At 38.4% G+C, this 13,836-nt stretch overlaps 1 protein-coding gene and 1 long non-coding RNA gene across 2 annotated transcripts; both read left to right on the forward strand.

Annotated features, from left to right (window-relative positions):
* The first annotated feature begins 129 nt into the window (after nt 1-129).
* LOC116038091 lies at nt 130-3,646 on the forward strand. The gene is made up of 4 exons (XM_031282286.2): nt 130-377; nt 1,703-1,897; nt 2,177-2,262; nt 2,371-3,646. The coding sequence occupies exons 1-4, from the start codon at nt 372-374 to the stop codon at nt 2,948-2,950; spliced, it is 867 nt and encodes a 288-aa protein (XP_031138146.1). The 5' UTR covers nt 130-371; the 3' UTR covers nt 2,951-3,646.
* Nucleotides 3,647-6,069: 2,423 nt separating this feature from the next.
* LOC118496296 lies at nt 6,070-6,523 on the forward strand. The gene is made up of 3 exons (XR_004898839.1): nt 6,070-6,169; nt 6,315-6,364; nt 6,455-6,523. It is a non-coding gene; the product is annotated as an uncharacterized LOC118496296 (long non-coding RNA).
* Nucleotides 6,524-13,836: the final 7,313 nt, after the last annotated feature.

Raw genomic sequence — 13,836 nt, forward strand, 5'->3', positions numbered from 1 at the left:
CCATTACGTTTGAGTTAACGTTATTTTAGACTGAATCTAGCTGTCAGCTAGCGGTTAGCCGAATTAGCTGTTAGCTAAACTAACGTTAGCTTCCCGGTGGAGGCTAGCGTGGAACAGATCGTGCAGGTCGTATGGATACGTAAAACAGTATTATCTTGCGCATGTGCAGAACGGATCGTGCACCGACAACATCCATGGTGTGTGGGTGTATACTTCTGGTAAGATGGCGATGTTTTACACCAGATGTCTCCAAGACCTGCCCAAGTTAACGATATCAGACGTCCACAGACTCGTCCGAAAGGGATGCTCTGCCCCCCGGAGTAAACGGGAAAAGGGGTACAATATGTACTTTTCAAGTTTTATTGACAACTATGAAGGTAAGTTTGAAATTTACCGCAAAACACATTCACATTGTGGTATCGCTAACTAGCTAGTAGCTAACATTTAGGTCCGTTGTCCTGTAGATATTTTATATTTGTTTAGATCGGGCGCAGAGAAAACATAACCTATCGCTATCGGATACTACGTTTCGACAGCTGTCAAGTTAGGATTAGTATGAGATTGTCAGATGTGGCACTACCGAATAGTGGTTTGAGTATTTATTTTTGGTTAGTGTTGTAATGTATTGGTTCAGAAAACTAGAGACAAGTAGCGCAACCGCTCACCAATGGCCACGATCAAGATTATTTACCACCCTTGTCCGTTCATCAGGTTGTTAGATCGACTGTACTGTGTTGAAAAGAAGTCCAGTGTGTTTTGTCTAACATTACATGAATGATGTTGAATTCCCACAGTGTCAAACAAAGACCCTGCAGGGAGGGTGACCGTCAGGGCTGTATGTCATAGGTCCATGAGGAAGCATGAGAAGCCTCACGACCTCAGAGTAGGGAGGAAAACATGTGTTTAACCAGTTCAAGTCAGATTCTGGGGTATTTGTGTGACTGTAGTTGGTGACGTGGATGTAGAATAACAATAATAAAACTTAAGTCTGTTTATTTGACTTAAACCTGAACTATACTTTCATGGACACCCCAGCAACTGGTTGTTACTGCTCCCGTTCTTTGGAGCATAAGTTTAAGTAAGTAATAAGTTTAAGTATGTAATAAGTTTAAGAAGGCCTGGTCATGATGGGTACATTAGTCAGTGTGAGGTAAGAGCTGATTTTGTACCCTCAATCTAGGCTATACTAACCTGTTCAACGCTTTACTAACACTGTTGTTCTAACTGTATTATAACTTCAAGACAATATTTTAAGAGATTAGTGAGGCAGGCTTATATGTTTTGGTTGTTCTGGTAGCCTAATGAATCATACTAGGGTGCAATTATTGAACTTAAAAACAGTGGGAAAAGTTAAATAAATCAACAGTAAAAAAAATTACAACTGTGAACTTTGCCTTAATACTTTTTCCTATTTAAACTATTTTTTTCATTCAGAACACAAGAGAAAATAAGAGTTTACTTACAAAACGTAATGAGCTAAATTATTTTTTCTCTCGATTATTCTGTTTTTGTGATCATTGGGAGCCGAAATCATAATCACAATTAAATTTTGATTAATTGCACAGCCCTAAATCATACAGCTACTATTTGCTTGAACGGTTAGCCTGCTCTCACCTCTCACCTTTTAGTGTTTTTTTTTTTTTTTTATAGTTATCTAATGACTTAGTCTAATTGTAATACTAAAATCATGTTTTATTCATAGATTACTTTTGAGGACAGCTCACCAATTCAAATTGCTGTGGCTGAGTGCTCCTGTGTGGCTGGAACCGCTCTCTGCAACCACAGTGTTGCACTACTGTATCAGACCACGAAGTACTCTACGTTGCAACTGAAAGCGGTACCGCCTGTCCTCAGCTGCACAGAAACTGAGCAGCGATGGCATAAACCACGACGACTAGTAAGTATTTAGGAACTTAGGCTAGTTACAAATTGTTAATGTTTCATTTATTTTTTGGATATAAACTCTACCCATCTTGTTTAAAAAGCACAATGAAGACAAAACAAGCCCATCATTACCACATCTATTACAGTTAGCTATGGTAGCGCTGCCAATCGCATTAAGAGGGCATTGGAGAAGCCTGTCTGGTGTATTAGTGTGGTTAGCTTGTGATGGTATGTTATGGTGGCTAACCAACTTCTGTCCTTAAGTTTTTTTTTTTGTTTGTTTACTTGATAGGGTGTGAAACCAGGCAGAGTGAGTAACATGGTCTTCATCTCAACAAAGCCCAAGTCAAGACAGTACACAGCTGCTGATGGTGTAAGGTAATATTCACTGTCAAGTAATAATGTATTCTGCAGTCATTGTCAGATTATTTTTGTTTTGAGTTATTCTTTTGTTTTTCTCTAATTATGACATAACTGGTTTCAAAGGAGCAAGCGCTACAAAGCAGTGCGGGGGGACTTGCCAGACCCAGATGTCCTGAAGGTCGACGAGGCATACCAGGACTTCACGGCAGACCTTGCTCCGCTAATTACAACACTCTCTATAAGTAGTGATGTCCCCCTCGTCGATTCAGCCTTTGGGACCGTTCAAGAAGGCAGCCCCATTTCATACCAGCACCCAGTGCCAGTGAGTAGGATAATCATCCACCACCCAGACGCACCCCCTCCACCACCCCTGCCGTTAGATGGTCACAGGCTGGACCCAACCACATGTTCCTTTGTGTGCACTCACCAACAACACCTAAATGTGATGTCGCTTAACATCACTTTCGACATGGCAAGATCCATCGAGATGGCCACGAGGGAACAGAGTGGCAGCGCAAAGTGGCACAGCCTGAGGAAGATGAGGCTCACCTCCTCCAGGTTCCGGGAGGTGTGCCATGTCCGAGGTCACAGCTCTGCAGAGAACCTTGCAGAAAGCATCCGCAAAGGTGGGGGTTCAGACAGCCTTGATGAAGAGGGGGCTGGCACTGGAGCCAGTAGCTATTCGGGAACATGCCCACATTAAAAACATCAACTACTGGCCATCAGGATTTGTCATCCATCCAGATGCTGCCTGGCTCGGATCCTCTCCAGATGGTGTCGTTTTTGAGCCGACGGAGGCACCACCATTCGGGCTGGTGGAGGTGAAGTGCCCTAACGTGAAGAGCTATGTGGACTGCGGGTACCTGCACACGAAGAGTGGCGCCTTGTGCCTGAAGCCGGGCCACAGCTACTATTGGCAGGTGCAAGGCCAGCTGCTTATCACCGGAATGCAGTGGTGCGATTTTGTGGTTTTTGCAGAGGAGGACCTTCTTGTACAAATAATTTATAAGGATGCGGAGGTCGCTAGCGTTATAAGGGAGAGGGGGGATTATTTCTTTTTCTATCATTAGTTGATCTGATCTTTTAAAAACCAATGGTTCATTCAATTAGTTCTGTTTCAATCAGTTGATAAATGTTATTGTTCTGGTTTTATTGTTCATCTTTACAAATCTATACATAACCTGAAGTGATAATTGTTCAATAGGTGTTGAGATTTCATTGTTCAGTTTAATAAACCTCTACAAAACCAAAGCCAATGTCACTAATGCAGACCTACAATTGACCCGAGACCATATCTTTTGTACTGATTGAATTGAGAGTCTGAGTGTAAAAAGCTATGTGGTTTGTTAAGTGGATCATTGAATAAGTGTTGTTCAATATTTCCTTATTAAATTCTACATGTTCTAATGTCATCTCTGGTGTGTTTTCATTTTCATTTCAAGTCAGTAAAATCCCCAAGCTAATGTAATGATAACAATGACACAGAATGGTTTTTAAGAAGCAAGACAGATATTTACTGTTTTCCTGTTCAAATGCTAACACACTGCTGTCAAAACTGTTAACCACACATTCAGAACAGAATAGATTTCAGTCTGGTTCCTATCAAACACTGCTGATTGAAAGCCTAAGCAGATGTCTTGTTTTAGACTAGTTAGTGAACATATATGGTATTTATACAGAGAAAGCTCAGAAAGACATTTTTTGTACACAAACACCAAATAAGAATGAGACAATTATACACTGTACCGTTTGAGAGAAACAGGTAAAAGAGCAAAGATACCAACATGTCCAGGTAAGATGTCTGAGGTTATGTACACACCTATAAAAAAAAACAAAAAAAACCACTATATCTTTACGATAGTAAAACTGTGTTCTGTTTTTCAGAAAGTAATGGAGGTGAAAGCACTGGAAACACCACATTCATTAGTATTTAGAGATGATGCAGACATCCAATGTGATGAAGAAAACGTGCCACATGATGCTGGAGAGAGGCAGGATTAGTCACACTATTCTTTGTTACTGTTAGGCACCTTTCCATAAATTACTAGAGACAAAATACTATATTGAAGCAAACTGCTGATTGTCATTCCTTCTGGTTTACCTTACGTAGAATTGGTATATTATAAAATCTATATCTTTTCTTTAAAGAAACTATTGAGTAGTGTGAAGTCACTCAAACTGTAAAGATGAAAAGTTTGTGATTTCTGTATTGGTGTTTGATGCCAGTGTTTTTATTCTCAGTGTGTTCTGAGTGACACTGTGTATGTCTCAGTGTGTTCTGAGTGACAGTGTGTGTTATCTCAGTGAGGATTGTTCATAGTGTTTGGCTGCACTGAGCCTGTTTTGAGACGTGTGTTAAGAGTTGTGTTGCTGTGAATGAGTTTAGCAGGTAATGTGAACTGTTTAGCTCAGGTGACTGGTGGTAGTGCAGATTGTAGTTAAGAGTTTTGCACACGTGGCTTCAGTTGTCCCCACTGTCGTTTAGCAGTCAAGAAAACTAATTCATTGCTGAGTTGCCCATGCCTTCACTAACGGCCCATTCTGATAATTGACCAGGAAGCAGGCCACACTGAACAATTCATCAATGTTTCCACATTCGAACAGTTTGTTCTCTTTCACTCTCCTTATGCACCTCTCCACATGCACTCTCAGACGTGCAATTGACTGTGTCTGTCTGACATCCTCTCGACTCATTTGTTGTTTGTTGCTGAGAAAGGCAGGCCGGTACACCTTACAAGGAGCAATGTTGTCCACAACAAACCCTTTGTCTACCATGATCGCCATACCTGGCTTCAGCAGCTTTACAATCCCAGACAGCTTGAAGATCTCGCGATCACTCATAGAACCTGCATACAGTCCAGACACAAAGGTGACAGCACCGTGGGGTGCCATGCCAATCATGGCCTTGAATGTAGTGTGTGATTTGTAGGTAGAGAAAACCTCACTCTGAAGGAGCAGAGAGGATGGCGTCTGACAGAATATCTCTGTACAATCAAGGACCACCTGTGTATCAGAAAAAGCTGCAAACTCAGGTGGCAGGTGAGCTCTCACTGTCTCTGGAGGAATCCAAAGGCGCTTGCTTCCCAGCAGGCAGTACAGGAAATGAGTCCATGTGGAGATGATCCGACTTGCAGTAGTGCGGTGAATGCTGAACCTCTCTGCAAGGTCCCTGAGAGGAAAACCCACGGACAGGTACATCAGGAACAGCAGACACTCTTCAATGGGTCTCAGTTTCTGTTGAGATAGAAAAACAAAAGTCACTGTTTAGTTACCTTGACATTGTTATTACAAAGTATAAATCAGAAGATAATACCAACATCAGCTGGTTGGCTTTTACTTTTTTAACACCTCCCTCAGAGAGGCACACACTGTAATCATCTCATCTCAAATATGGACAATTACTTCTCTTTATTTTACTGCACTATAATCATCCCAACATAGACAATCATTTCTCTTTGTACATTACACTGTACATTTCATATTTCATATTTATTTATTATTACTGTATATTTGTTTTTATTAATATATGTTATGGATAATATATGTTGTTGTATACCTGGAGTGGTAACAAAAATAATTTCCCCCTGGGATTATTAAAGTATTTCTGATTCTGATTCTGATTTTAGTTAGATGTAGTTAACTCCACAAACCAAAAGGGGCAATTACGAAATAAAACAGTTTGTATCCAATTTCATAGTTACATTAGGCCTAGCTACAACTCTATGCACGTCATGTTACCACATTTATTGTTACCTACCGTTGTTGTTGTAATATTACACAGTGCATTTCAACAGTTAACTGTTAAAATTGGTAACGTTACACTTCACACTTTAGCACTCAGTTTCCAGTTTATTAGATACATCTAGCTAACACTAATGCAGTGTTATACAACATGCCTGCAATAAATCCTACCTTCATGAAGGTTATAATATATGTTGATTAAACTTTATGCAAAAGACAGAGGCAGCTTGGCATCTCTGAAGTTCACGTCTGTTTAAAACTAAACAAATCTAAACAAATGTCAGCTGACGTATACAACCACTGTTTGTGTGTTTTCTCTCCACTAGTATGTTGGTGCCCTGGAGGAGATGCTGGTGGCTCTGAGGAAAAGCCTGAGGTAACATCTCTCATTACGGTCGTGCATCTTAATGTTTTATTATTGCTCATATGTAAAACCCAAGTCAATAACAACCTGTGCTTTTCGCAGCAAACCCACAGCGGAAATGCTGACTGAATACACAAGAAAAATAGATTTTCTGAAAGGACTTCTTGAGGCAGAGAAACTGGTCAGTGGCAATATTTTACAAGTTCATCATTTTCAAGATTACTGGCATTTTCCACATTATTGCCACTTTAATATTCATGGCAGTACTTTCTCCTGTTCAGACAGTTTTTTGATCTCATGTCGTTGCTGTCCTCGTTCACAGTCTTCACCAACAGAAAAAGCTTTAGCAGTTCCTCGCCCCCGGACGAACACCCACAATAGCCAATGAGAGGATGCCTGTCTCTAAAACTGTCCACATGCAGACGAAGGCCCGGTGTACAGGAGAGATGAGGGACAAGCTGCTTGGCACGGTAGGATGAGATGTACACGGTTGAGCTAAAATGCAGAGTGGTCAAGATATAAGGTTCACTACTGAGATTTAAATGCTGTAGAAATAAAAGATGATGGATGACATCTGCATTGTTTTGCTCACTACTTTCCTCGCCACTGTCGCACTAAATGCTTGCTCTTGGGGGATTTACTAGAATTGTTGGGTCCTTCTTGTATGTTATAGAGTGTGGTCTAGACCTACTCTATCTGTAAAGTAACTTGAGATAACGCTTGTTATGATTTGATACTATAAATACAATTGAATTGACTCCACCTCCAGATAGTAGTCCATTTACAATTTGTTCACCATTTCAAAGTTGGACAGTTTAGCCCCTAGGCTGCACTGCATTGTAGAGTTTGGCTTTCCAAATGAAATACTTATAATGTTTGGTAGAAAAACTAGATTTAAAGAATAAATAATTAAGGCCCTGTTCTGTCCAATTCACACATGTCCTTCTTTTGTGTCCTGTCCTTACAGGGGGTATCAGGCAAAGGTAAGAAATAGTTTTAATACAAAGGCATCTTAAATTCAGTGTCTTGACTGAAAAATGATACTTGATATTTAAACAGGCTAATCTTCTGATTGAGAGTGATATGATGAAGTTCTCCTTTCCTCTCTATAGACATGTCAGAAACCGACTTGCGAAACAGAAGGTAAAGCTGCACATATTATTTCTTGTCTCAAAGAACTAATGTATACTGTATTTATTTATTTATTGAGATACATATAGGGCTGTAACAAACCGTGATTGCTGCTGTAAAGTTCAGGCTCGTTCCAAGCTCTGTTAAATCATAAATCCCTCCTCACTGCCAACTGCTTTTCAAACGATAGCAAACTAGGAACTTGTATCACTTTTTGTTGTAACTGTGCCCAAAATCAAAATGTTAACCAGGCTGTCCCACCTTGTGCAGAGGTCTTCCTCTGGATGAGCGTCAGTCTGCTGCAGAGCTGGAGGCCGTCCTGCAGCACCACCACAACCTGCAGGAGAAACTTGCTGAGGACATGCTTCACCTGGCCCGCAACTTGAAGAACAACACTCTGGCAGCACAGAACATCATCAAACAGGACAACCAGGTAACTGCACAGACACTATCGCAGTATTCATCACGCTGTATTGACAACATTAGGGTTACTAAAATAACTTGACGGTGGAAAAAAGAATCACTTATATGAAGATGATTAAAAAAAAAAAAAAAAAGCTTGATTCAAATAGTTTGTCTTTAACCCTACCAGCCCTAAGGTCATTTTTACAGTTCATTGTCCGTCTGGTTTTATTTTCTAAAAAAGCTTGTAAAACATCAACCCTGTTGTCTACAGTCAATTTATGAACATCATTTTTTTCAGGAAAAACTGGGCTATTAGAATATTTGTGCTGCAGTGAGGTCACTTGAATGTATAAAAAGGTTGTATGACCTTAAAGACAAATAAATAAATAAAACGGAACATGAATCTCACAGATATATATTGATATCACAGACAGATCAATAAAAGCGAAGCCAATCTCCTGTCTAAATCAGTTCCCATATGTATTAGGAGTCACACTGTGAAGAAATAAACATTGTAACTTATACAGTTGACTAAATATATACAATTTTTTTAAGAATTTATATTTAATCCAAATGTTTTAGCCCGTTATTTAACCATAGACTGTTAATATTTACAGTAAATGGTTTTAACCTTTAATACGATTCACAATCTTGTTTTCCCCTCCAACACTTACTCAGTCTCGTATCTGCAGAAACCAAACACATTTTTTAAACGACTTCTTCTGTCTTTTATTTTTGCTCCTGTTGCTTGTGTCGTTCGTATGGTTTAGAGCTCTTACATTATATTCGTGCGGTTGCTGAGCTGAAAACTGATACATATAAGGTACCATGTACAATAATGAGAATAATCTGGAAAACATAACTAATGCTATAACTCTGGTTTACCATGGATATATGCATATATTTGCTACCAAACTTGGAGGCTTGCAAATATCCATGTTAACAGACTGGCTAGTGTTTGCTAACTTAATGCAAGCCAATGTTGCTGATAGCTACATTTAGATTTTGGTTAAACCATGGTACCAATCCTATTTTCTTAAGGTCAAATAACAACTGGTAAATATAAGGTAGCATGCACAATAAATGACAAGAAGAAAAATAAATAAATATGAAAAAAATATATAAATATTTAAAATACAAAATGTGAATGTAATTTCAACAGCAGCACGACCTTACTGCATAATAGTTGTCTTATCTGATGCCATCACTAGGCTGATTTAAGAATTGAATTTAGGCTGCTAGATTTAACAGTGAGCTCATTTCATTGATACCACTTGATACCAACAGATTCATTTCTTAATATTATTGATATGGAAAAACTAATGAAAAATCTATTACATAATGTTTGTTTGACAATATGTCTTAGTGGAGAAGAACACAGGCAAGGAGTGAATGAGACAGACATGAGGTCGGCGATGGCATCACGTAGAGATGAGACCAGTGATGACATCAGGTAGGAGTTCTGTTAGACCACACAAAACTAAATGTCCAGTATGGTTTGAAATTGTCGCTGCATACCCCTCTGACACTGGGTAGTTGCGCCACTGACCGTGACTGATATTGGTATGCAGCTGTGTGAACACTGACCTTATTGAACCAGCCAAAGCTTTTTTTTGCCAATAACCTCAGTCTTACTTTATAACTGTCATACCTGCTAGTTGAAGTTGAAGTGTCATCTTGTTGCAGGTATTGATGATACTAGTGTGACTTGAAATAATTGTACACCCTGACTCAACCATTCTCCAATTTAGAGGAGATTAGGTATTCCTCATCTGACTCTTATTGGAAATGTGTTAAGATTTGGGGTCCCTTTATTGATTATATCAGAAGGCAAATAAACTCAGCTGTAACTTTATGTACGTGGATTTGCGTCCTTCTGACAGTGTAGGAAATGTAAACATATTTGGGGAGCAACTTTTGCGTCAAGTATCAAAAAAATCTTGGGGGACACTTTAAAAGTCGTCATTAGTGCACAAAGTTAGCTGTTATATGTAACCGCTCTGTTTAAGTGAGTGTCTATTAGACACTGAGATGGAAATTGAATAAAAATAAAATGATGGCTTAAAGCAACACTATGTAACTTTTCCTGCTTCGGCCCTCCTACAGGTTGTCTCATTGGAACTACAGCTAGTTGGAACTACAACTAGCTGTAGTTCCAACTACAGAACTACAGAACTACAACGAGCTGTAGTTTCTTACACTGTGACACCCATCCGGTCACAGCCTGCCTGAGCCAACTAGACCTGGACCCTGTGGTTATGTCCCATTACACACACACACACACACACACACACACACACACACACACACCTACTTCTGTTTCTCACACTCACTCATGGATTTATACTCACACAGATTCTGAGAGCTTGCCAGGGTGTGTGTATATTTAGAGGGGGGTCATGTAGTGTTGGTACAGCAGCAGATACAAGTGGTTTTAAACACTCGGACCTCCTCTAATCCCAAGCATGCTGGTTGCTGTCGTCATCATCACTCGGGACTGGCACCACGCTACTGGCTACAAGTCTGTCCACACGTCTAAGCAGCCAGAATAAATAAATAAAGGCAAAGGTGAAGGCCTCTCACTACTTCCTGCCAATCTACATCATGATCATCATTATGTGTAATGACTTATTAACCTCTCACCCAATAAAATCAGGTGTGATGACTGTGGCTAATTCTTTTTTACCAATATTATTGTAATTTCTCACCCCAAAACATGTCATTTTGGCAAAGTCTATCATGTTACTGTTTTATCAACATCAACTACAGTATAGACCAGACTGGTTTCATGTTTTCATGGTTCCACTGACCCATCCTGCAATAAATGTGATGGTAGAAAGTGAAGCACATAGAAAATTAAATGCAGAGCTCCCTGACATCTCTCACATATTACACATTTGGGGATATATATAAATGGTCTGCAGCCTATGAAGGAGGTCCAGCCCTTTAAAACACTACAGTGATTAAGGACTATAAATATAAACTTCACCTGACTTTGAAGTGTGTCATACAGTGCATGTTAAATTGAGTCACTGGATAACATGACATGGAGGCTATTGAAAAAGAATTAGGCATTTTCCATACAAATATTTATATTAAATTGAAAAAAAAAAAACATAAAACCCATATAAAGATGTGTGTCCTGTGTAGTGATACAATTTAGTGTTAAATTTGTCACTGTGTACAATAGATGGAAGTTATTGAAAAAAAATCATAATGTTTAATTGAAATAGCCTATTTATGTAAAATAGAAAAAACACTCAAATACTATATATATATATATATATATATATAATTATATTAATGAAGAACCACACCTTCCTACAGGCCACCACAGCCACTAACTCCTAGTGGTTGGAGAGCCAGCTTGGAGGTGTATAATCTCCCCCTACTGGACTGGATATGGAACACTAGATTGACAGTAAAAAGGAACATCTAAATTGTCTGTTAAATCTGTAGGAATTTTAACATAAAAGACTTTTTTTTTTTCACTTACTTATAGAGAGAACAGAACCATTATCAAAGGGACACAAAATAAGAACTTGGAAATGTATTTTGATCTATTTCTGTCTATCCTAATGTCATTTGTGTCTTGATTTGTGTCTGAAAGTGTAAGATATTACACTAGAGAGTACCCTTAACATTTGTCAAAATGCCACAAAAAATGATAGAGTCAGATAGCCTACAATACCTATTGCTGTTAGTCCCACAATGCAACACTTCACCGTTGATAGATGCATACATTGCAGTTGTAGGCCACCATTGTGCAAATTGATGATGATTCAGAAGTATCTAAAAATGGAATTTACTGCTAGTTCTCTTAATACATCCATGGTTCTCACTAGACAAATGAATGTTTAATGAGTAGTGAAAAAGTGGATGAGGGACCACACTAACCGTATCCTGTGTTAGTATAGGCTATTTAACTTTATGACACAAAACTACAATGTTGCTAATTTTATTTTCATTCCTGAATGGTAGAAGTTGAACAATGTAATTAAAAGGTCTATCATGTAAAATAAATATCACTTCACGTTAAAAATGAAACATGTTACGGAAAACATGTACCGACATTGATTGACCATTAAAATAGTTTTAAATGACACGCTCCAATCTTATCACACTTCATCACGTCATCAGTCTACTGTCACCATGGCAACGACTAACCTACTCTGCCTGAGTTAGCCAGCTACGTATCAAAACAAAACAGTATAACGTTCATCAACATTGCACTCACACTACATGCCTAGCTACATAAAACAGTTACAGCAACACTTTTCACCTTTTAAAATAATCACACCAAAACCAAACATATGTAGAGATAAAAACAAAATTCAGTGTTTGACAAATGTTTTATTTACTATTACCTTTGCAGTGTAACGTAATATCGTTTAAGTTCCCACACAAGTTCCAGAATGTGAAGCTCAAACTGACGCAGTATATTATTCGAACTAAAACAACAGTTGAGCTTCCCAGACATTTATATTTAAATTTTCAACTAGCAGTTGAAAGCCAGACGTATTGCATATTACGGAGCTGATTTCAAGTGTGAAGGCGGCGTTAACGACAACCAGGTAAACTCAAAGGTGATAACTAAGACATAATACAGGTGGACAGCAATTTAACCGTAGCCAAGTTATACTTGTTTCTCTTGTAAGTGATTTTGCCACAAAGTTGAAGTTCCTAATTGGGTCACATAATCGGACGATCTGTTTAACGTTAGACGCGTGAACGTTGATGTTAATGAGTTTTACTGCACCAATTAATTTTACTGAAATATATCTAATTTTAGTTTGGAAAACGGGCAAGGATGGCCTTGTATTAGCTAATGGACTGTACAAGTTTTCTTAATTGTAGCTAACGTTATAACGTTACAGTAGTCCGACGCGCGATGCAGCTGTTTGAACTGCTAACCCTAGCTAACGTTAATGCTAGCAAACGTTATTTCAACTTGACCAGTTGTCTAGCTAACATTATGGGCTAGCTAGCAGCCGAAAAGCTATGTGCGTTACAGTAACGTTAACCAGCTAGCTAGCTAGTTAATTAACGTTAGCCTTCAAAGTCGTATAATTACCTTAACGTTACACGTTTTGGTTAGCCAGGACTTAAAACTAGCATTATAGTAACGTTAGCTGACGTTACTTTGTCCTAACCTTAACTTATTTTTGCTCTTCTGTGAGTTCAAAGCTGTTTCTCTGTAAAAATTAGCAACGTTACATTTCAATGGGAAATAGTGTACTTTTTACTACATTTATTTTACAATTTTAGCATACCTTAGCTAGCTACATATTGAGATTCAACGTTAATATGCAATAAACCTGATGAACTCATGAAATATGATGCATACCAGTAAACTTAAAATGCTACTTACACATTGATGCATGACTGAGTAATTATAATCTAAATATCTAATATCATATATAACAGTGTAAGTTTTCTGCATTATGTGACAAGTAATGCATTACTTTTTACTGGTAATTAAGTGTTTTTATATTGCAGTATTGCTACTTTTACTCAAGTAAAGAATCTGAATGCTTCCTCCACACATAAAATAATAAATACATATTTAAATGAAATAAATAAATGTATTTCTCACATAACCTGCTGTCTAACCATACAGATAATTATCTTTTGTGTTGAGGCTTTTAGCCAACATTCGTTGATATGATGGTGTATGGAAATTTATTTGTAGTTCCCACATCACTGCCAAATTGCATTTTCGAAAACAAAACAGCAACATATATTTTAGAAACAATAATGTCCCAGTTACTTGTTTTATTTGTGCATTTTTTTCTTGTCTGTCTCTCCGTCCCTTTCTCCTTTCTGATTGTCACCTGCCTGTTTTCCCTCTGTTTATCCACTTCCTCTCTGCACCTCTGTTTGAACTCCCTATAGTGCAGTGGTTCCTAACCTTTTTCCTTGGCGCCCCACCTACTTATGTCTAAGAA

This window comes from Sander lucioperca, chromosome 11 (genome assembly GCF_008315115.2).
Source record: "Sander lucioperca isolate FBNREF2018 chromosome 11, SLUC_FBN_1.2, whole genome shotgun sequence".
NCBI lineage: Eukaryota > Metazoa > Chordata > Actinopteri > Perciformes > Percidae > Sander > Sander lucioperca.

What these genes read in the sequence shown, in the direction of transcription:
- LOC116038091 (XM_031282286.2), top strand. An exon ending in GGCATAAACCACGACGACTA is followed by an intron (nt 1,898 to 2,176) that starts GTAAGTATTTAG and finishes TTTACTTGATAG; the next exon opens with GGTGTGAAACCAGGCAGAGT. An exon ending in ACAGCTGCTGATGGTGTAAG is followed by an intron (nt 2,263 to 2,370) that starts GTAATATTCACT and finishes CTGGTTTCAAAG; the next exon opens with GAGCAAGCGCTACAAAGCAG.